General features: G+C 37.2%; 1 protein-coding gene across 1 annotated transcript in view; it reads left to right on the top strand.

Moving 5' to 3' along the window:
* The window catches only part of LOC136777841 (neprilysin-1-like), an 889,524-nt gene that overhangs the window by 73,784 nt on the left and 791,714 nt on the right, over positions 1–24,026 (top strand). Inside the window, exon 3 of the mRNA XM_066734432.1 lies at positions 11,901–11,917. Within this exon, the coding sequence (XP_066590529.1) occupies positions 11,901–11,917 (17 nt within the window). The remainder of the gene's footprint in view (positions 1–11,900; positions 11,918–24,026) is intronic.

Below are 24,026 nucleotides of genomic sequence, written 5' to 3' on the forward strand. Positions count from 1 at the left end.
CTGCGGGTAGAAATAGCCCAACGGACGCAAGCGGAAGATGAACCCGTAGACCATTACCTTGCGTGTATTCGGGTATTATTCGAACGAGTCTCACCTCCCATGTCGGAAGAAGAGTGGATTATTTGGGCGCATACGAACATGCTTCCACGCATTCAAGCGCTGATAGACATCAATAACATCGTCTCTTTTGATGCATTAGAATCTCGCGCTATCCAGATCGAGAGTAGCTTAGCTCGCCAAAGCCGGTATCGGGCACCGCCCTTACCAGAGCATTCGCTTTTCCCCGACTTAGCTTTCGGCCGACCTGCTCGACGTACGCGTGCTACCTTGGCTGCTGAAGAGCAACCGGTATTAGTCGCCCAGGAGAAATCTAAGAAAACAAAAGCCCCGAAGGACATACCGTCACCGGCACCTTCCATCTCGTCGAGTTCGGGAACTACTACTAATCCGTTCGTGTCGGAACCCATCGAACCACAGTCGTCCTTCGCTATAGACTTCGCGTGTTGGAATTGTCAGGAGCGTGGACATAGATATTCGGAATGTCCAAAGCCGCGTTCTCGTTACTTCTGCCATAAATGTGGCCGTGATGGAGTTACAGTACGCAATTGCCCTAAGTGTACGGGAAACGTACCCGGGACACGATAAATACCGGATCGTGTCCGAAAATAGATATACCGAACGTGCAGTTTCCAGCTGTGAAATTAAATTCATGTCGCCTTTCGCGAGAATTCTCGTCCGGTATCGAGAAGATATACTCGTTGACTACCGCCCTTTTGTACATAAAAATTAGAGTCCAGGGCCATTCTTTCTCGGCTTTAGTAGATAGTGGCGCATCGCGTACTTTTATTGGGAAATCCGGTCTTTTAAAAATTTCGTCGGCCGACGTTCGTGCTTCTACGGTACCTCCAGTTACGATAGTCACTGCCGATGGACATCGCGAAAATCTATCGCAATGTTACCCACTACAGTTTCACATAGAAGGTCGTAACCAAGTCATTCCGACCCTATTCTTCCCGTCTCTAGCCGTACCCCTTATTTTTGGGATCGATGCTCTACACCAATTCGGGATTGTTATTAATTATCAGGAACGTACCTGGAGTTATCGCGACGAACCGAATAGACAGTATAGCTTCGTGGATGCGCGAGACAACGTGCCCTATTGCAACGCACTTCGAGTCCTTAATGATTGCGAATCGGATCGTTTAAAAACGTTTTTAGATAAACAGATTCCGATATTAAAACAGGCACCGGGACTAACGAGTCTGACCGAACATCGTATCATCGTAGAAACTCCGACAGCGATCAAACAACGGTATTACCCCGTTTCTCCGGTTATTCAGCAGGCTATAAACCAGGAAGTAGATCGACTGTTACAGGACGATATTATCGAGCCTTCGAATAGCGATTGGTCTTCGCCTATAGTTATGGTACGAAAATCGAATGGTTCATATAGGTTTTGTCTAGATTTTCGTAAAGTCAATGAGGTATCGCGGAAAGATGCTTATCCCTTACCGTTCATGAACGCTATTTTGGATAAATTACGATCAGCTAATTATATTTCCGCCCTCGATCTTAGTCAGGCATATTTTCAAGTGCCAATGGAAGAGTCCAGTAAACCAATCACCGCCTTTACGGTACCAGGTCGAGGTCTTTTCCAATTTAAACGAATGCCTTTCGGACTCACAGGCGCACCAGCGACCTTCCAACGATTATTAGATAAAATCATTACACCGGACATGGAACCCCATGCTTTCGCTTATTTAGATGACATTATTATCGTCACGAAGACCTTTTCGGAACATCTCGAATGGTTAGATAAAATTTTTAAGCGAATTACTACCGCCGGACTTCTGATTAATCCAGATAAAAGCGAATTTTGTAAGACTAGTGTTACCTATCTCGGTTTTATTGTCGATCATCGTGGTCTTAGTACCGACCCTGAGAAAATTCGGCCGATTGTAGACTATCCTGCGCCGCGTAATATTAAAGAACTTCGTCGTTTCCTCGGTATGGCTTCATGGTATCGCCGATTCATTCCTGATTTCGCTACTACTGTCGCACCGTTGAATCAATTGCTTAAAAAGAATCAGTCTTGGCTTTGGACACATTTACAGTCCCAAGCATTCGATTTATTAAAACGGAAGTTAACGTCGACTCCCACATTAGCATGTCCAGATTTCGAGCGAACTTTTTGCTTACAGACCGACGCCAGTAACGTAGGATTAGGAGCCGTTCTCACTCAAAGCCAAGAGCATGGTGAATGTGTTATAGCATACGCGAGTCGTACCCTGACTCCCGCGGAAACTAAATATACGACAACGGAATTAGAATGCCTTGCTGTTCTCTGGTCCATCCGGAAATTTCGCGGTTATTTAGAGGGATACAAATTCACGGTAATGACAGATCACAATAGCTTACGTTGGCTTAATAACTTAAAAGACCCTTCAGGTCGATTAGGAAGATGGGCATTAGAAATGATGCAGTACGATTTCGATATCGTCTATCGTAAAGGTTCACAAAATCTTGTACCCGATGCGCTTTCACGAATACCTAGTTCGGAGAAACCTGAATTTTGTACTCTTGCGATCTCCATGAGCTACCCCACGACGGGATGGACCGAATCCACCGACTCCTGGTATACAGATCGTCGTAATACCCTCAAGGCGGCACCGTTTAAGTTTCCTGACTGGAAGATTGAGAATGATCTTCTATATTATAAACGCACCGCTAGTCGTTACCATGAGGAACTGGAAGATCTCGAACCTTGGAAACTGGTCGTACCCAGTGAGTTTCGCGAGGGAATCATGCACGAATTCCATGATACTCCCATGTCCGGACACTTGGGCGTCGATAAAACGTACCATCGAATTAGCCGATGTTTTTACTGGGTTGGAATGTATCGAACCATATTAGAATTCGTCCGGAAATGCGACATTTGTCAACGTACGAAGGTATCCCAGCAACCCCCTATTGGACTGATGGGTCGTAGATTCGTCGAGCAACCTTGGGACCTAGTTGCCGTCGACGTCATGGGACCGTTACCGAAAAGTTTACACCAAAACGCTTATATCGTTGTTTTTCAAGACTTGTTTTCGAAATGGATTGAATGTCGGGCAGTACGTACGGTAAATGGTGCGAAAATTAAAGAACTCCTTCTTGATCTGGTGATCACCCGTTGGGGAACCCCTCGAGTACTCATCTCGGACAATGGAACGGAGTTCGTAAACAAACTACTCGAACAAGTTTGCCGGGAATATAAAATCCATCATTCGACCACTCCCGTGTATCACCCGCAAGCCAACCCCGTAGAGCGCATTAACCGAATTATTAAAACTATGATCACTGCGTACGTCGAAAACAACCAACGTGAATGGGACGTACACTTATCAGAATTCAATTTCGCTTATAATACCGCTCATCACTCCGTCCTCGAGTGTAGTCCTGCTTTCTTAAACTTCGGTCGGGAGCTCAAACCAACTCCGCGCGAACTCGAAAAATTCGCCATTCCGCCCTCAGCGGCTGACTCTGCCGCTATCCATCCGTGGAAGGAACGAATGAAACGGATGAGAGATCTTCACGAATGGGTCGCGACTAAATTAGAATCCGCTTATCAACAACAGGCCGAAAAATACAACTTACGTCGAAGAGAAAGACCGTTGAAAATTAACGACTTAGTCCTGTTTCGGCACCGACCTCTTTCGTCCTCCGCTAATTTCTTCTCCGCCAAACTCGCTCACCGTTACCAGGGACCGTATCGCGTAATTCATTTCCGTTCTCCTACAGTTATCGAAATCGAACATGTAGAAGCTAAAACGCGTATCAAAACGCACGTCAACGATGTAAAATTATACGTCCAGTAATGTCGTCCGCAGTTCCCGTTGTGCTCGTCTCTTCCCATCCTCTGTAGATCGGGACTCACCGCTATTATTTTTTTTTTAGCCACTGTAGGATGTCTCGTCCCGACTTTCGGCTTCCCCGCCGCGATGTGGTCGCCGAGACCAAGGGAGAGGTTCTCTCTTATATTAAGGAGATGCTGGACGTCTGGCCAGAGCTGGAGGCGGAGGTCCTCTCCTTCATTTATCGTGACCCCCCGCCCCCCGTGCAACGGGGATGCTTCAATTGTGGCTCTCCTAGCCACAATTACTCCCGCTGCCCTCGGCCTAGGACAAAGGCCTTCTGTTTCCGGTGTGGACGGCGGGGATACTCCACGCGGACCTGCCCGCGATGCAGTCCTCAATACCAGCGCCCAGCCCCATTAGAGGTCGACCTTTCGGGTGAACCAGGGCCTTTCCAGCGCCAATAAGGCCTCCCCTCTCTCTACCTATACGCCCCTGTATATATTATGCCCTGAGGGCCTTCGATAAATATATCTGTGTTTTATATATCTTTGGCATTCCATTTTATTTTTGACGCTGACAGCCACAACGACCTCTCGGAACTTCGCCAACCTCGGACTTATGCATCGGGAACTAATATCATTTTCTTCCCTATCGTAGCTATCGTTTACAGGTTTACCAGAGTCACGGGGATCCTACTTTGAGGGTACGGTGATTTCGAGACATTAATTCTTCTTTTGGAGCTTCTTTCTTTCCTTTTTCGCGACTATTCGAGATTCGATAGCGTAATTGCGTGAAATAGTATTCGCGACCAGTATATTGTGTTGGTTACGTGCAGATTCTCGTATAGTTCTTTGTATATACTTTCTCTTCTTTAGGTTACATCTTCTTACGATTCTGAGTTTCGTTGAACTCCGTAGCGTATTATTCTAGTTTGCTTTTGTACAGATTTCGATTCGTATCGTGTATATCGCTACAGTTAGTACAGATTAAGATTACGTTTTGTATGAAGTATATTCTTTATCGTGTACACCTTTTCGATTCAGTACAGTACCGTGTGAATAATTTCGTTTAGTATAGACTCCTATAGTGCGTATCACGCTCCTTTGTACAGATATTTTGCAGTACCGTGTATACCGCCTGCGTTTACCTAGTATTAAGCTACCGTTATATTATCGTGTAATTAGCCCATGCCGAATATAGCGTTTCTTTTCTTGTCTTTGCGAACTTCCGACTTACGACTATTGAAGATTCACGCAGCCCTCTTGTCAAAGAGCTATAGCTCCAGTCTAACGCCTACGTGAAGTCAAGTAATCCGCGCGTATTGGCGTTTAGTGAGGTTTGAGGTGTGTTCGACCTCGATTCGGTCTCTTTTTCGTGGGAAGGTAGAGTTGTGACCTCGTACTATTTTAGGATAGTACATGTTCACTAAAAAGAGGTATGTATGTCTTTCGATAAAACCATGAGACATATTATGGTCCCAATATCAAGGCCATAATATCATATCATATACACCTGTCCTGCCCATCATCTGAAATACCGTATAACGTTCGGTGATGGATAGGTCATAAAAGTAGAGTAACGATCGCGGCCCATAAGTCGTATGCTAAATGGGTCTAACGAACTACAGCTTTCCGCAACTCCCGAACATTCAAGTTGAATTTTCGGAAGAAGTCGGACCTTGGATCTGATTGGTGGTACCAATAGCTTAATCAGCTCCGCCAATTAGATTTAGCGTTACGAAAGGTTGGGGATAAGGGACCAACAGCTCGTTGCTGGTGTCTCCCGATTTTTGCAGCACTCGTTATCTAGTCCTGAAGAGGATCAAACGTATTTTCGGCAACTCGTAGTGAGAAGTGTGAAAGAGAGTCGACTCTTCTCTACTCTACCCTGCTCGACGCTGCTCCGCTCTGCCTGCTCGACGCTACCCTGCTCTGCTCTGCTCTGCTCGACGCCGCTCTGCCCTGCTCGTCTCTGCTCTGCTCTGCTCTGCTCGACGCCGCTCTGCCCTGCTCGTCTCTGCTCTGCTCTGCTCTGCTCGACGCCGCTCTGCCCTGCTCGTCTCTGCTCTGCTCTGCTCTGCTCGACGCCGCTCTGCCCTGCTCGTCTCTGCTCTGCCCTGCTCGGCTCCGATCTGCTCTGCTCTGCTCTGCTCTGCTCCGATCTGCTCTGCTCTGCTCTGCTGTTTTCTCCAGCTTCGACGAAAAAAAAAAGGTTAGCGGGAGTCCCAGCTCCTAGGAATCCTTATCTTACGAGTAAAAGTCGGAAAACGTGCGTTAATAGCCGTGGAATCGCCTAAAAATCACGAATTACGAGTTAAATCTGCTCCCAAAGTGCGTGAATTGGGAATTAAAGACATTAAATTAAGAATCGGAATAATAGTCTAATGTTGAGAAAACTTTGAGATTCGCCATTAATTCGAGGACCAAGTCTTTTGTGGGCTTTCGGATATGAAGTATAAATAGTTTTATGTGTAACTTATCTTAAATGCTTTTATCGATTACCGTGTATATAATGCCGTCCTAAAGTCTTGTAGTTTCCGGAAATTTAGTTATACGCTTATAGTACAGTTGATGGGTCGAATTCGGTTGTAAAGAGTGATCGGGATATTCGTTCAGTTTCGGATTTCGGTTACGTTTAGTATAGTTTTGTCGCGTTTAACCAGAGGTGCATCCCAAGGTCGAATTCTCCCCGAAAGGAGCTACCTTGTTCGATCACCTTGTGGTATTACAGTTCGTTTTCTCGTCCGAAGGAACCCCGGAGGTGAATTCTCCCCGAAAGGAGCTACTCCGTTCGGTTCTCTTCGCGAGAGTTCCGTTTCGTTTTCGTTAAAAGGTCGCAGGAGAAACACCTGCCTCGAGTAGGCCTTTATTTATTTAGTAGTTAGTTAATTAGTAGAGAAATTCGTTGAAGTAATCCCGAGCGCTCTGAAAGAACCGTCTTCCAGACCATCCGTAATTATAGTTTTGTAGAATATGAAGAACCATCTATGCGTTATGAGATCCGACATATACAGCGATGTCTTTACGGAAATATAGAGAATTTGTTATCGAATATTTTGTGTAGTGATTTGACCCGAACTGCCAAATACGTCCATATCTTACGTTTCAGGAATCCACCCACTCTCCGCTTCCGTAATCCTACTCTTAAATTCACTGAGCTAGTTGGCATTTTAGTTTGACGAATACAGTATTTTGCGACTACTACAGTACAGTGGTTCTTTCGGGAACTTGGCGCCCAACTTCCGTTTTAGAGTTTGATTAGGTACAGTTTACGACGATCGAAGGGTCAGCCAAAATTTTTGTAGTGTAGCAATATATAGCTAAAAGAGTATGAGATCTCTGGATTGCGCAAACCGATTTTAATGTTCATGGGCTCAAATAAAAGCTTGTTCCAAACCATTTCAAGAAAAGCTTTACTGAAATCATGACAGTGTATCATTCATAGAGAAAAATCGATTTAAAAATTGAGACGGCCAAACTTGCTGTATAAGATACAGTAGTGCCTCGACGGCGGTATAGATACGTCTATACCTACTTTCATGTACTTGCCGTCGAGACACTACCGTGCCTCTTGATATTGTGTAAAGTGTGGTATAGATTTCATTAAAAATTTAATACTGTAGTAAATGCATTCTTCGAAAGATCTGATTGCAAGAGTTTACACATCTTTTCCTTTCAGAGCGGTGCACCCAATATGATTTGTAACGAAATTCCCCGTTACGTATGCAAGATACCGAATAAAAAGTATGAAAGCTACCGAACAGTGGATATTATTAATCCCTACGTTACCGACTCGTGAGATAGGCTCACGAGTGGATTATAGCTAACGTCAAGGATAGACCCCGTTGACAGGCAGAGGCCCGGATGAAAAGACCGGCGCTCCAGTAAACGATGTCCAGGTTGTCCTGAGAAGTAAGGCAGGGCCATGCCAAACAACCCAGGCAACCTGAGATAAGGAGAAGCGGCCTCGGGGAGTCCTAAAGGAATGACAGTGTCTATAAGTCCCCACGAGGAGGGGAAATAGAACATCGAGTCTGGCTTGAACGCTGGTTACGCGCGTCAAGCAGGCTGCGCGAATGTCGTGCGCAGACTGCCATAGCAGTAAGTCGGAACGCGACCATGGGACTGTGCTGATGTGTCCGTGCGTGCTGGCGTAGCGCGTGACGCGGCACTCAGACAGCCATGGGTCGGTTCGCGTACGTGAGGCGTGTGCTATAGGCCAGCCTGCACGTACGTCACGACTGGATACCGGCCAATGCATAGTGGGTTGTGCAGGGGCGTAGTTAGCCCGTTGGAATGTGTCCCGGTGCCCTCCGTAATCCCATAGGCTTGCGCTATGGCTGGACGGGCCGCGAACATTGCCTCCGTGGTGGTCCGCTCCTGGCAGGCTCTATGCTTGGAAAATGATACCGCATGTTCCCGCACTCCTCACCACCACCTAGGTGTGGGTGGTGAGGAATGAATGTATGCTCCTCAGTAGGTAGGTCTGCGAGGCTCGGACTTCCGTAAGGAACCCTCCCCTCTCTCCACGACCTAGCATATTGAGCGACCCTGGCTACCGGTACCGTCCATGTGCATGACCGCAGGGCTGTATAAGATGCATAGAGAATGGGGTCGAAGGACCCAATTGATAACGTAGGGTTGTTGGCCACCCAACTGACCAACTGGCGCCCTGATACCGATAGAAAAGGACGGGCGAAGGTAATGGTAAAACCCGTAGTGTGAGTGGCCCCTCACACTGACGGGAATAACCATACAGATTCTATTACAGGTGAAAATGATTTAGATTCTCAAGAAGATATTTCTAAGAATACATTAAATATTAACCATGATGAAGATACTAATATTCTTCACTCTGAAGGTATTTATGTGTTATTTGCCCTTATACTATATTCTAGTAAATTAATTATCTTGATTTTAGTTTCTTTGTATACAATGACCTTCACATATATTATTAACTCTTATGTCCTCACATACAAATAAATGCTTTCCATTTTCTACTTTTTCAAAATTGTGCACCAAAGTGCAATGCAATATGCTTGAAGAAGATTTAGCTGTGAAAGAAAATTTATCCCCGGACAATGCAGATATTATATATACTGGTGAACCAGAAGTTGTGGAATGTACAGGTGCTTATAATTGACTTTTATTAATTGTATTTATATATAATCTTTCTTCCATATGGAACTATATTGTGTAAAGTGTGGTATAGATGTAATTAAAAAATTTAATACTGTAGTAAATGCATTCTACGAAAGATCAGATTGCAAGAGTTTACACATCTTTCCCTTTCAGAGCGGTGCATTCAGTATCATTCTAATACAATTGAAGAAGATTTGGCTGCTCAAAAATCTAAAACTAACAATGATATTTGGAATAATTTTAATAATATTTGCATTGAAAATACAAATAGTTCACAAGGTAAGAATATAATATTATTATTTAAATGAAACCTGTATCCCTTGCTTAAATATGTTTGTACATATACGCATCAGTGTTTCTAAAACCGATGATTAAATTTTTTCAGTATTTATAAATATTTCGGATTTTAATAAGAATAGTGATAACTTTGATTATTTACTAAATGAACAAAATACTAGGTAATAATAACAGAAATTATTTTTATTTAATTATGACTTTTTGTTAAGATATAATATATTTTCTGTTTATCATGTTTCTTTCTCCTGAAATTTAATTCTCTAGCCTAAGCTCCATACTAGTCACAGATGTAAACTTAGAAAATTTGAAAAGCGCCAGTTTCGAGGTAGAATTATTGGCGCCACAAATTCCTCATTCGAGTCAAGACGAAGTAGGTATATTGTTATTGCTGTCATGTGTATAAAAAATATTGTATTTGTTAGGCAATTAGTTACGATGCTTTTATAATGGATTCTCATGATAATTTTTAATTATGTTAATTTTCATAGCATTTTTATTTAAAGAAAACTTTAATAATATAATTCATTATGTATTACCTAGAATCTAAAATTAATTAAAAATTTTATTATGGTATATAGTTTACAAGTAAATAATTTTTATTTTAGACATACATGAAGATAAATCGAATACAAGTGATGCCAGCTACATACCTGATACTTTCAATTCACATACTTCTAATGAGGATTCATTGGAGTATCCGGAAAATTCAATATGTTTAAATGAAAATAAAAGTAAGAGCTCATCAGTTAATACAACGTTAGATCTTTCTGATTCTTCAATAAATGCTGCTGGAAACAAAGTTCGGAACGATGAGCAGTTGGTTGTTAGCACCGTTGAATCTGGGCTGAAAAAAGATTATTGCATGTACTGTCAAACGCAGCAAACTAAATTAAGCCGGCATTTCACCAGGAAACATGCTGATGTTAAGGAGGTTAAAGAATTCCTTCTCATTCCAAAAGGACGACGAGAAAGAAAAAAATTAATCCAAAATATTCGAAAGAAGAGTCAATTCTATTATAATACGAATTCACAGGCGAATAAAGGGGAACTCTAAGTGATGCGACGGCCTAGCCAAAAATGTAATAAATTGGCGAAAGATTTTGCTGTTTGCCCAGAATGTAAGGGCTCATACGCAAAATCAGCACTTCGATATCATTATCGTGTTTGTAATAAAAAAAGTTCGAAAAATAATAGTAATATTTTGACCAAATCAAGGCAAATTACAAGCCGACTACATGAAGTGGCGTGTGATAATTTACGGAAACGTGTATTCCCTACTCTACGAGTCGATGAGATTATAAGAACAATACGATACGATGAATTATGTATACTTTTCGCAAACAAATTATGTGATAAATACAAAGATCCCCACTTCTTTGACATGATACGTCAAAAATTGAGACAAATTGGACGATTTTTGTATGAAATTAAGAGAAAAGATAGCAGTATTAACGATCTATTCGGAGTTTTACATCCGAAACATTACAAATTATGTATTGAAACAATACAAATTATGGCTGGAATAAATGATTCAGGCAACGGTTTCAAAACTCCGTATTTGGCCACTTCATTGGGTACTCTGTTAAAGCAAATCAGTAGAAGAGCTATAACAATTTATATATTGAGGGATGACAAAGATAAAATAGACCTAACAGAAAGATTTCTAAAATTAATAGTTGAAGACTATTCTTCTTCCATTGCACAAGTAGCGATTGAAACGCAGTTTCAAAATAAAACACAAAGTAAGAAGTTGCTACCACATCGGTCAGATATACAGAAGCTAATTAGGTTTCTATCTGATGGAATGAGTCATTCCTATAATGTATTAAAAGAAAACTTCTCTTACGATGCATGGAGGAATCTAGCAGAGTGTACAATGATATCAATTCAACTGTTTAATAGACGCAGGGCAGGTGAAATTGAACGGTGTTTTGTTGATGATTTTAAGAATTATGAGGCAGTCAATGAAAAAACTATTGGCGATTCTTATAAAAAATTATCAGAAGATGAAAAAATAACAGCTATGAAATATGTACGTTTTAATATACGAGGAAAATTAGACCGAACAGTTTCAATATTACTAACTCAAGAAGCCCTGAAAAGTATACAAATCCTTCTAAAATATCGTGATACTGCCAAAGTCCATAAGAAAACCCGTATTTATTTGGCATACCTGGAGTTCTTAAAGGGGACTACAAATATTTGATAGCATATTTTATTATGACCAAATTTTCTGAGAAGTGTGGAGCGTTTAACCCAGACACATTACGTGGTACGAACCTTAGGAAGCATTTAGCTACTACATGTTCCTCGTTACATCTTAGAGATGACGAAATCACTGACTTAGCGACTTTCATGGGACACGCGGAAAATATACATAAACACAATTATAGGCAACCGATTCTCAGTAAAGAAATTTTACAGATTTCTAAGATATTGTAAGTTGTTCATGGCGAAAATATAAGCGACGAAAGTGATGATGGAGACGATCCGAAAAATGGTACTGTTTTTTAAATTTAATTATATCCTTTTTAAATATCGGCTTCATTATATTTTGTTCTTTTGGTAAATTTAGCAAGCGATGTAGATGATCTGCTTAATAAGAGAATGCGTAGAAACATAGATATATGTATATCAGAAGCTCAAGATTTGTCGGCGAATCATAGCAACCAAAATAATACATTTTCTGAAGACGATGACTTACATGTTGCAAATAATTTATCATCTTCTCTAATGCCAAAGAAATCGATAAACAAAAACGATCAAGTAAGATGATTATTATTAATTTATTCAGTATTTTACGTTTAACATGAAATATGGAACAATAATATACAAGTATTTGGTTTGCAAAATCTATGATTAAGTAAAGAATATGATAGGCGTTATTCTGTTTAAAGATTCCTTAAAAATGATGAGTAGAAATGTTTAATAACTTACAAATAAATTGCAAAATTAAACAATTAAATTCAAGCAAAAATTGTGGAACAATAAATTTTTGTGATTTTACACTCATTAAAAAATTTATAATCCTTTTTTATACATATAGGATTTAATTTGGTATACTACGTAAAAACATACAATTCTATTGTGGCTCAAATTTTGACACAATTTAATTATGTAATTTTACATATTTTAATTACAGTGTAAGTTATTTTGTCATTTTGTCATTTTTGAAGGATATTGTTTTGTAAATTTAGTTTATATTGGCAAGACCTGCGGGAGTAACTGAATCGGAAGGAGCCTCTATTTTCATTTCTCACATATTTTTCCTCGCTCTTATTATTTGTTCTACTCGTGCATTCGCATTGCCTAAGTTAATAATAAATTAATGAAAAATTGTTAATGGGATAAAAGAAATTCATTAAACATATTTACTCACAATTTTTTAAGGAAACTATGATTCACATATTGCTTATTATATACATCATACTTGTATACAGGATTTTTACATTAAAATACCCCAGAGCATGAACATATTGACACAAAATAATTTTTATCCGTAACTATAATATATTTCTAAATCTAAATAGAAAAAATGATCAGATAAATAAATGAGTCTTTATGTCCACTGTCTGGAGCTTATTAAAGTAAACACTCTGTATATGCTATTTCCTTTTATTATTACATTTCTCTAATACTTACCGCATGCAAGTTTGTTTAGTCATATATTATTTCAATCTTTATATTTAGCTTCTCCATATGGAAAATGCTGCCGTAAACGCTGGGATGAAGAAGAAAAAGAAATTGCTTTGAAAGAATTTGGAAGCCACATAAAAACCAGAACTTTGCCATCTTTTAAAGAAATTCAAGATTTAAAAAAAAAATATCCAGATATTTTTACGCGAAATTCTGCAGCAATTAAAACATGGGTTAATAATCAGATAAAAAAGCGAAAAGATTATTAACATTGAAGTTATTCTTATAAAACAGTTCTTTTAAAAATTAATATATATTATGGTATTTTATACATTTTGATAAAAGTACAATTCAAACAAAATGTTAGTTTTATTTTCATGCATAAATATATTAAGAGACGAGAAAGTTACAATAATATTGTAAGCACAGTGTAAAAAACAAAGCTTCTAATGAATATATTTTATTTTAGTTTAAAACACAAATTCCTTGGCGTTCAATCTACTAAAAGTCCTAATCTAAAGAGACTTAAAAGATTTGCAAGATAAAACACAGAGTTATTTAGAATTAACAGTTAATAATTGTGAGCTGCAGTCAAATGTTCATATTTGCAAATAAACATATACAGTCAAAATTTTAAGCTTTCACAATTTGAAGATATGTATTTCCAAATCAATGCTGATATTACAGGCAGTATAAAACCAATCCTTTTGATATTATAACAATTATAGCAATTAACATGCTTATACATAAAATGGTCAAGATCAGAACATGTAAAATAGCTTCACTCTTAATACAAATCGTTGTTTTATAAAGCTAATTATTTGCGAGACTCCAAGACCCATTACATGTCTTTGTACCTTGCTTGTACCCAACGAAATCACCAGCAAATAATTTCACTTTATCAACGAATTTCGATTAAAATTGAAGCTTTTTAGACGGTACCGACTTCAATCCTTGTATTAAATCCATTGGTTCCGTTAACTGCTTATATATAATAATGTATAACTTTGTAAGTCAATTAAAATGAGAACCATTTTTGAACAGCTTCAGATCATTATATTTTTCATTCTATTCTTTTCTGACGTTAACAATATATTTTCGACTTGCAAAACTATAAAAAAGACTAGATGGAATGATGATACGGTGCGCAAAAGATTATTTTAAATGAAACTATGTTATTCTTTGTGTATGGAAACAGTGTAGGGAGTGAGAGCTGTAGCATTAAAATAAACGTATCATATGCAATACAAAAACGGGTTTCTCCACCAAATTAATCACCATTCATAAACTTTTTAATTCGTTGATTAACCAATATAAATTGTATGTCAATTAGATACTTCCGTACCACGATTAATTGTTGCAATGTAAGATTAGCATCCTGTAACCGATGAGGTATTTCAGAAAAGGTGTAAAGTCTTGATTTTTTGATACATGTAGGTGTTCGAGATCGGGAGGAGCAACAATGCTGAGAAGTAGATTCCACATTTTTGCTATATCTCCCTGTCTCTATTGCGTTCACAGGGGACGGCTAGACCAACAGCGTGTAGCCGCTCCACCTGTCTCTCTCTATCTCGCACCGCGGCGCGCTTGCGCGTCTACAGGCCCTGGCGCGTCGCGGCCGCGGCACAGCTTGCGCACCTGACCACTAGATGGCCAGCGCCACGAGCAGCTCTCACGCTGGCAAGTTTCGTGCCGCGGAATTATATAGATGGGTCCTTGATAAGGACCCATCGCACCTCAGCCTTGCTCGACCGCTGCCTTAACCGCAGCAACAGCAGCATCTTTTGACGCCTAGACGGCAGCGCCTCCACGGCCATTCAAGAGCGCCTCCACTGGCGAACTCATTGGGTACCATACTTTGGTAAGTATCACCCACCACCCACCGCCTACCAAGAGGGGACTACCTCTCTGCGGCAATATCCTCCCTCCTAAAGGAGATTTCTCCGGGGACTTCCCGGGAGAAGTTAACCCTCTCCTTCCCCTCCACACTGCCTCCGAGCACTACCTCGGACCCAGTGTTCCGACCCTAAACTCCAGGGCTCTCGACAGAGTCGAGTATTGGGAGGGGTAGAATCACCCTAGGGGTTGGGGTGGCTCGGAGCCACCATAGCTCTTGGAGAAGGAGGCTGAAGGTTAAGGGGACTTCCCCTTCCCTAAAACCACTTCTCCAACTTCGCTCCCTCCCGTGGCTGGGGATTTTACTAGGGAATACCCTAGGGAAAATTGTCCAGTCCGGGAGTTTATAAGTCCGCGCTCCTTTCTGGGGAATTCTAGTCTCTGGGGTTCTTGGGAATCTTCGGTTACCGAAATTCCCTAGAATTTGACGACAACAAATTCCCTAGGAAGTCGATCATTTTAGTCTAGCGGTTCTTTTGTAAATGTATTGTAAAATTTTTGTACATTTTATTTATTTAAATAAAAACTACTTTTACCTCTTATCTTTGGCTTTGAATATTTTATTCTAGAATAAGACCTTCCCTTCTGACCACAGGTTCGGAGCCAACTTGGGACATTGTTTCGCACAGTAGGTATTCCTCAAAGGATTAACTAAAAAGTTCAACCAATGAGCGTTTTTCTTCAAAATAAAGCTATCCGTCGCTTATTCGTTTCCTAGAGTGATATAGATTGATAAGTCACATAATGAGGCGAGAAAATTTCATGACTCTGGAAAATCGGTTCTGATTTTACGTATAGTACATATCTAAGCGTTTCTATGTACAGATAAATACAGGAACCAATAAATTTAATAATGATAGAAGTCGGAACCATGTAAATTAGCCTCAATATTAATAAATATTCGTTACTTTATATGGCTACTTGTTAGTGAAAACTGCATGGAACTATCGCATGTCTTAGTACCTTCTTTTTTCGAACAAAATCTCTAGCAATTAATTTACGTTACCAACGAATATTGATTAAAATTGAAGCTTTTTTAGATGGTACCGACTTCAATCGTTGTATTAAATTAATTGGTTCCGTTAACTGCTTATATATAATAATGCTTAACTTCGTAAGTCAATTAAAATGGGAACCGTTTTGGAACAGTTTTAAATCATCACATTTTCCAACCTATTCCATTTTTAAACATTACAAATGTTCTTTAAATCTACCAAATTTTATAGGAGCTATGTTGAAAGAGGAAATTAAATATAGGACGTAGAATGAGAAAAATGATCTTTCGCATCTCTGGAAACTCTATAGCACAAAGCAAACGGCATATTGATGATCACTTTCCCACTAAACAGAAAGTACAGTGACATATCATACGAATGTTTCACGTAAGACACCTCAAAACATAGACACAAACTGACGCGTATATCTCTTCAACAATAAGAGATATTCAATTTTTGCACAGGAACTTTTCGTAACCTATGTTATTTGCTTTCAAAAAGATCATATGAAAAAATTGAACATTTCTTATAGTTGAAGAGATATACGTGTCACTTTGTATCTAAACTCTGGGGTGTCTTACGTGAAACACCCTAGGAGTTTCCATTTAATAGACTCAAAGTAGTCTCTACCTAGCATTTAAATGACGTTTCATGGTGAAACCAAGGGTGTTACATTATGTCCCTTTTGATGACAAACAACTTTTGTTTCGAATATTTTTCTGTATTATTATATGTATTTTTTGAGATAATTCGTTGCGGCATATAAAATGGAACACCTTGTATATTAGCTTTATTAGTTTGACCTAGAGGTAGACATTGATGCTGAAGTCTAAGTCAACTTGACATTTTTTTAAATAGAATAATATATTTTTTATTGCATATACTCACAACTTATTTCAAGAGTCTTCCAATATACTACGTTACTTTGTAATTTAATTCAGTCGCTCTCTAGATATCTTAATTTAATAATGTTATAAGTGTGTGTTTGGTTGATCTAATGGACGTGACACCTATACGTAAACACATATAGTCCTTCATCTTCTTATAATTTAAAAGTTTATATATTTAGAAAAAGACTGGAAGAAAGACATCATTGTTTAGTGTTTTGGATACATTTTGAATTAAGTTACAAGTATGTGCAATAAGAAATAGGGAATTCCGTTTAAAAATTAGAAGTTGCTGATCACTGGGTTAATCAAAGTTATAAAAAGGTCAAAACGATAATATCATTTATTAGATTTTTAAAGAGCTATTATTATTATTTGAATAGTTTTCCAAAAAATTAATATTTCTCATGATTTTTAACGAGTCCAGAACTTATTAGTATCACGTCTATTGGGTCACTCATTTTTCATTGGAATTTTGAAAATTGATTGCATGGCACCCAAATTTATCACTTTATAATAGATACAATAAATATATAAAATTACTTGTAATTTAGTATACATCATGCTAAGAAAATGCAAAAATAATAAAATTACCTCTTTTAATTAATGTATACCAAAAAAAATACAATGTATACGATTTATATTAATTAATTTATGACACAAGAATAGTCCTCATAAATATCTAAGTATAACAAATTTTCAATTTTTGGTATATCTTAATAAATAAGGTATACATTTAACAAATTCAAACGAAGTATGTTTACTGGAATTAATGTATACTCATGTATACTAATGTACATAGCACTTTAATCTGGTCCTTGTATCTATCCTTTGATAAACATATATATATATAGACAGTAAAACATACCGATCACAAATAAGATGAGAGCGTTTTCCTCTAGTAAGCTGTCCATTTAGCAGTCTGGAAAGGCTCCTGATGCATGTAAAATGTGCTGCTGCTCCTTGATGCTCGAGAAGAAGAAGATTAGCGTGTCTGGTCCTCTTGCATTTTGTTAATTGTAGAGGTGCTATGATTGTATTCTCATTCCTCTCAGTCTCTTCCACCATACTAAAAATATTAATAGAGACATCATTATCTTCCTCAAATTTCGGAATCTGTTTTAATGTAGTCGGAAACGTTATACTTCTAACGTCGAAAACAGTTGTAAAATGAGGATATTAAGATTTTCGTTGGGGATGAGTATTTGGTTTTGCCGGATAGAGTGCAGCCGTTACAGCCCATGCAAAACATGTATTATCATCACTGTGAATGTTTATCACAGCCTGTTTATTCTTAATAGATTCTGCAAGCTCGACTGCACAACCTATATGCAGCGGGTTTTAATAATTTATATTTATAATTAAATTCAGAGTTTTTTCCAACGCCCATCCACTATCACGCACTTGAAACTCACTCAATTCTTTTAGAATTTTGTCTATTATATTTGTATTGTACCAATCACTAAAACTATCAGTTTTGTATAAGACTGCATGGCGGGTTGAGATATGTTTAATATCACTAATCTCTTTACAAATAAATTGGCCGTTAAAGATGCAATTTATCTTAACTGCGTTCACATTATTAAACACTTCTTCTGTGTTGGTCTGTATTAAGTCTTTTGCATCTGTTAGAAAATCACGTGGTTCTATATAATTATAATTTATAACCATTCCGCTATATATTCAAGATTTAAATGAAGACTCGAGATCTTTCCAAATAAGCTTTCTCGCTCCAATTGATTTCTTATTTTTTGCCGCATGCAGAAGTAGACGTTGGATAGTGGTTATTTCAGCCAGATTTTTGTGTACTGTATCGGGAGCTGCAGATCTATTAGCATCTCTTAAACTTCGCATATAATCACGACACTTGCGTACCCACTCATGATAATTATGCTGATTCCCTATGTCAGGATTCTTGAGAGCATGATTCAAACAATAACTCTTATCCTTAGCTGCTATAAGTAGAAGACACTGTATTTGTGCAATTTCTGCAAAAATTTTCTGCAGCGTGCATATAAGTGCGTTGCGATTAGAGATTCTGAGTTTATGAATATATTCACGACACTCGCGTACCCACTCGCGATATTCTTCTTGCGTTTTCAAAACTCTATTTCGTAGAGACATCTTCTGTTCTTTTCTTCGAGAGGACTAATCAGGAACTGAGGAAAAGTGGGTGGGAAACTGAGCTCTCTTCAGATAAAGGATCTCTGAAACACTTCAGAGGGTAAGAGAACATTAAGGACAGGTAACGACATGTTAGAAAATAGATGCAAGCGTTTTTCAGTTATACATATATTCCAGATTTTTGCTCATACATATATTTCATATAATAGACATTTTTTAAGGCACATACACCTTCATGATTCAAACATGCTGGAAGATGTGAATTATGAAAGCTATCTTCTAAATCAAAATCCCCCCACATAAAATTATCTACATGAGTTATTTCTAAATTACAAATATCTGTTAACCAATTTGTATTTTCAATTCCTTTCACAAGAATCTCATCCTCATCATCATAAATATACTTCCTTATAATATCTTTATATTTATAGTAGGGTGAGTAGTCAGCCGCCCAATTTAAGCCGTGATAATTTAGAAAGAACCAGCTAAAAAAGAAACATTATATTAAACAAAAATAATATATATTTTTCCTTTTTCATATACTTACTCTGTCCGCTTTCGCTTATCTTCACTTAGCCACGAATATGAATAGGGCGGTGAAAATAAAATATGGAACACTTTTTGTTCTTGTATAACAGCAAATTATTTGATTATAAATGACTTATCCGTCAAACGGAATCCTTGAAAATCAACGAATGATGGTGCCATTATGCCTACGTTTTTTATACTAAAATAATTCTATTTAAATATGCATGTTTCATGAAAATTTCTCCCTCTCTTCAAGCTAATTGTTCTTCATCCCCCCTACTATCCTCACCATAGGTCAAAACTATCTCCCACTATACGTAGCATAGGTTATAAATATTTTCTTGAGGACCAATGACGTTTCCGTTCTTCCAAGAGTGGCAGGTCAGTCATTTCCCCACCGTAGGACAAAAGTTTTGTCAACCCTTAAAGCATCTTAGAATTACCGCCCACTACTTGTAGCATAGGGCAGAAAACATTCTCTCTTAGAGCCAATGTCGTTTCCATTCTTCTAAGAGTAGTATAGGCATCTTCCTACCGTAGATTAAAAAAATTGTTGACACCTCCCTAACAGTGCTTAAAAGCTCGAAGAAATCGTAGGACAGACATCAGTATTGCTTGAACGTTTTGCTTCGTATGACAAATAACATTCCATTTTAAAAATGTCTTCACTGTTACATATTACACATATAATTGATTTTGACGGGTTTATGATAAACAGAAAGTCTGAATTACTTGGATATCCCAAATATAAATTTGGAAAGGTTTGGCTGTCCCAAATTTGATAATTTGATAGCCACTATAAAAGCTTGCAACACCCCGTGTAAACTACACGTAAAAATGTTCACCAATCATACGAGAAAGCCTATACATTGTGTATATCAAGAGGTAAACGTTTTCGCACGATGGGTACAGCAACAAATAGATGTGAGTATCAAATGTTAAACTTACAATTTGTAAAAATATTAACTGGATTTCTCTGTTTCAGGTGATTGAATAAAATATATATTGATATAAGTTTAATTATTAGTTTAATTGTAAAACATTTAATTTTATATATTTGTATAAATTTATGTATATTTGCTTCATTTTTGTATATCCGAACAATTATAAGTTTCTATCATTTATATAAATTTTATGTATATTTGTTTAATTGTAAAAACATTTTATATATTTGTATATATAAATAAATTCCATCTGGCAGGCACATGCAACTCTTCTATCAATTGTTTCTTCTCCTCACTTCCCATGACTATTCCACTACGTATTATGTTTACACTAGCTCATCAATCACTGGTGGTAATATAAGTTTCTTTAGAGCATAATTCCAATTATTTTCTCTTTTCTTCTTATTGGCAGTCGTGATTTCCTCTTTTTGGTGCTCATTAGAGATATAATTTGCAACAATTTTCAATCTACCATACATAACTTTCCGTAATGCCTCAACTTTTCGATCCAATTTATTTGCAATATAATCGACTTTATCTTTCAATTGATTAATTCTTTCACTAATATCATTAATTTTTTCATCAATTTCATCAGTTTTTTTCAACATAGTTGTAACTTTTTCCTCAAGGCGGTTACATTTTAGGTAATAGTGAGTTAGCTTTTCACTGTATTCAAACAATTCCCTCATTAAGCTGTCACGTACAGTCATCGAATTACGTAACAGGACAGCCATATTCACAGCACTTGTCTCATCAGTAACATCACATTCTAAGTTTGAAATTATTTTCTTCTTGGCATTAAATGCATTCTTTCTTTTATCAAACTTTAACGTATCATTGTCAATTTTGTGGGAGTAATTTCTCACTTTACCTGTATTGCAACCAGATCCAAATTTATTTATCGACATAGTGAAGTAGTACGTTGAACTGAGAAAACCTTGAAACTGCAATCTCTTTTATAAGATACCTAGGTTTAGTAAGAGCTAGGACTTAATAAGTTGTCCTATTAAAATATTAATACAATGCAGAGCCTCCATGCAAAGGGTGAACCTGACCTGGGGTGTAGTAAGAGCTAGGACTAAATAAGTTGTCACAGAAAAAATGTTAATATTCCTGAAATTGATGTTAAATTGTTATTCTCCCCAATAGGGGAGACTATTAAAATTGTAACCTTTCATTTAAAGGATATTTTGTTATTCTTTGCATAGGTTTAGTTAAAAACCATACCATTAGCGCGAAAGAAGATTAAAGAAGGCAGTCACCTAGCGGTGACTACTGGAATTAGCAATTAACTGAAGCTAGTTTATCTGTGTAGCAGAGTCGGAAATAGTTAGGCTACGTAAGGTAACTAACCATCGACTTCGAAGGGTGAAAAAACCTTCCTCACTAGGGTCCCCGTAGGATAACTAACCAACGGTACCATTGGGTGAAAAATACCCCCTCCCTAACCAAACTCGGTCCCACTATAAGACCTTCCAACTGTGACATAGAGTGAAAAATACTCTTTCCTAACCAAACTCTGTCCCACTATAAGACCTTCCAATTGTGACATAGGGTGAAAAATACCCCCTCCCTCCCCAACCAAACTCGATCCCACTATAAGACCTTTTCCTTCCTCATCCCCACCCATCCCCCTTCCACACCACAAAACAGCTATCCTCACTCCCTGTCATCGGTACCGCGTTGCTACACTACTTACTTCACTTCGTACTTTGTCAACATTATCCATTAGCACGAATAGGATCTTTAAATTTCCTATGTTTTCTATGTAGACTTTATCCCACTATCACCATGATAAACAATTTCAAATGAGAAATTGAGAAATATTGTTTCTGAAGGAAGCAAAAATCAAATTAACTTTTCTTCTATTACCTATTCTAACTAAAGCAAATTTTATAATATAAGTATAGTAAAATTGGTATAACTAGCAATTTTACTGTATAATACTTTAAATATTCCATCACTACAAGTCTGTCACAAAATTACTGCAATTTTCAATAAAATTTACTGTATAATTTCTCTCCGTGTATTAACGTATGATGTAAAGTTTGAGAAAACTTTTCAAACAATATACAGCTGAGTGAAAGTAATAAAAATCGCTTATTATCTATCATAATATTTTATAAATATTTCGTTTATTTAATGTATTTGAATTCATTCAGGATTATTTTAAGCACGAGCAATGATGTACATTAATTGTACTTGTAAAGTATAATATATATGAGCAATTCTACCAATTCGGGAACTGGTTTACCGACGCAGATCCCAGATTTTTTTGATATTTTCAGATCTTGTACTCTTGATCGAAAAATGATTCTCTAATATTTTCAGAATTTCTTATCAATTATTTACGACGTGGTTATATTGGAAAGTTTTTAATTTTAAGTACGTCCTATCTTTTAATTTAATTTCTACACTTTTTCAAATAACTTAATTAATCTTTTTCACACATGATTTCGATGTAAAAAAATCTCACCTTTGCAATGGAATGATTGTTCTTCTAGTAACATCAATTTATGCCGAAGACATTAGCGATTAAAGTATAAAAATCAATTTTTCAGGAAATGCGTTTTTTTTTGGGTAGTATTTTTTTCGTAAAGTTGAGAAAATTTCACATGGTACCTGTAACTTTCAAAATGGGTTTCCTATTAAAACTCGTCGAATCGATAATAATAAAAAACAAGAAATAATATATAGTTTACCGCAAGTATTATGGACTATCTCGATTCTCATGGACTTTTTTTCCAAGTATGACACTAGAGCCTGTAATATTTATTCGAAATGACTTAATTTTATTACTGTAAGTGCCGGTGTCTTTGCGTAAAAATCGGGATTACGTAGGAGTACCAGATTAAATTTTTTTAATTAAAGTAATAGCTCCCCCTATGTGCTTTTCTACTCTGTATATCATTTTTTATTTTTAAATCAACTTCAAACCTACAAATGTTTAACTTTAAACTTTCAAAACAAGAGTATATTTAGGATTGGGGAACAAAAAATTTAGATTGGTACTCCTACGTAATCTCGACTTTTACGCAAAGACACCGGCACTTACAGTAATAAAATTAAGTCATTTCGAATAAATATTGCAAGCTCTAGTGTTATACTTGGAAAAAACTTCCCTAAGAACCGAGATAGTCGATAATACTTGCAGTAAACTATTTATTATTTCTTTTTTTTTATTATTATAGATTCGGCGAGTTTTAATAGGAATCCCATTTTGAAAGTTACAGGTTCCATGTTAAATTTTCTCAACTTTACGAAAAAAAATACTAAAAAGAAAAAAAACGCAATTCCTGAAAAATTGATTTTTATACTTTAAACGCTAATTTCTTTGGTATAAAGTGATGTTACTAGAAGAACAATTATTCCACTGGGAAGGTGAGATTTTTTTACATGGAAATCATGTGTGAAAAAAATTTATTAAGTTATTTGAAAAAGTATAGAAAATAAATTATAAGATAGGACGTACTTAAAATCAATAACTTTCCAATATAACCACGTCGTAAATAATGGATAAAAAATTCTGAAAAAAATTAGAGAATCATTTTTCGATCAAGAGTACAAGATCTGTGAATATCAAAAAAATCTGGGATGTGCGGCGGTAAACCAGTTCCCGAAATGGTGGAATTGCTCATATATAGTATTTACAATAAGAATATGATTACTTAGAACTATAACCTGAGACTTCAATTTTATATAAATGTAATTGAACGTTTGCTGAGAAGGGAAATACATG

Source organism: Prorops nasuta, unplaced genomic scaffold (assembly GCF_024137725.1).
Source record: "Prorops nasuta isolate Cenicafe-Biocafe unplaced genomic scaffold, Cenicafe_Pnas_1.2 PNAS00012, whole genome shotgun sequence".
NCBI lineage: Eukaryota > Metazoa > Arthropoda > Insecta > Hymenoptera > Bethylidae > Prorops > Prorops nasuta.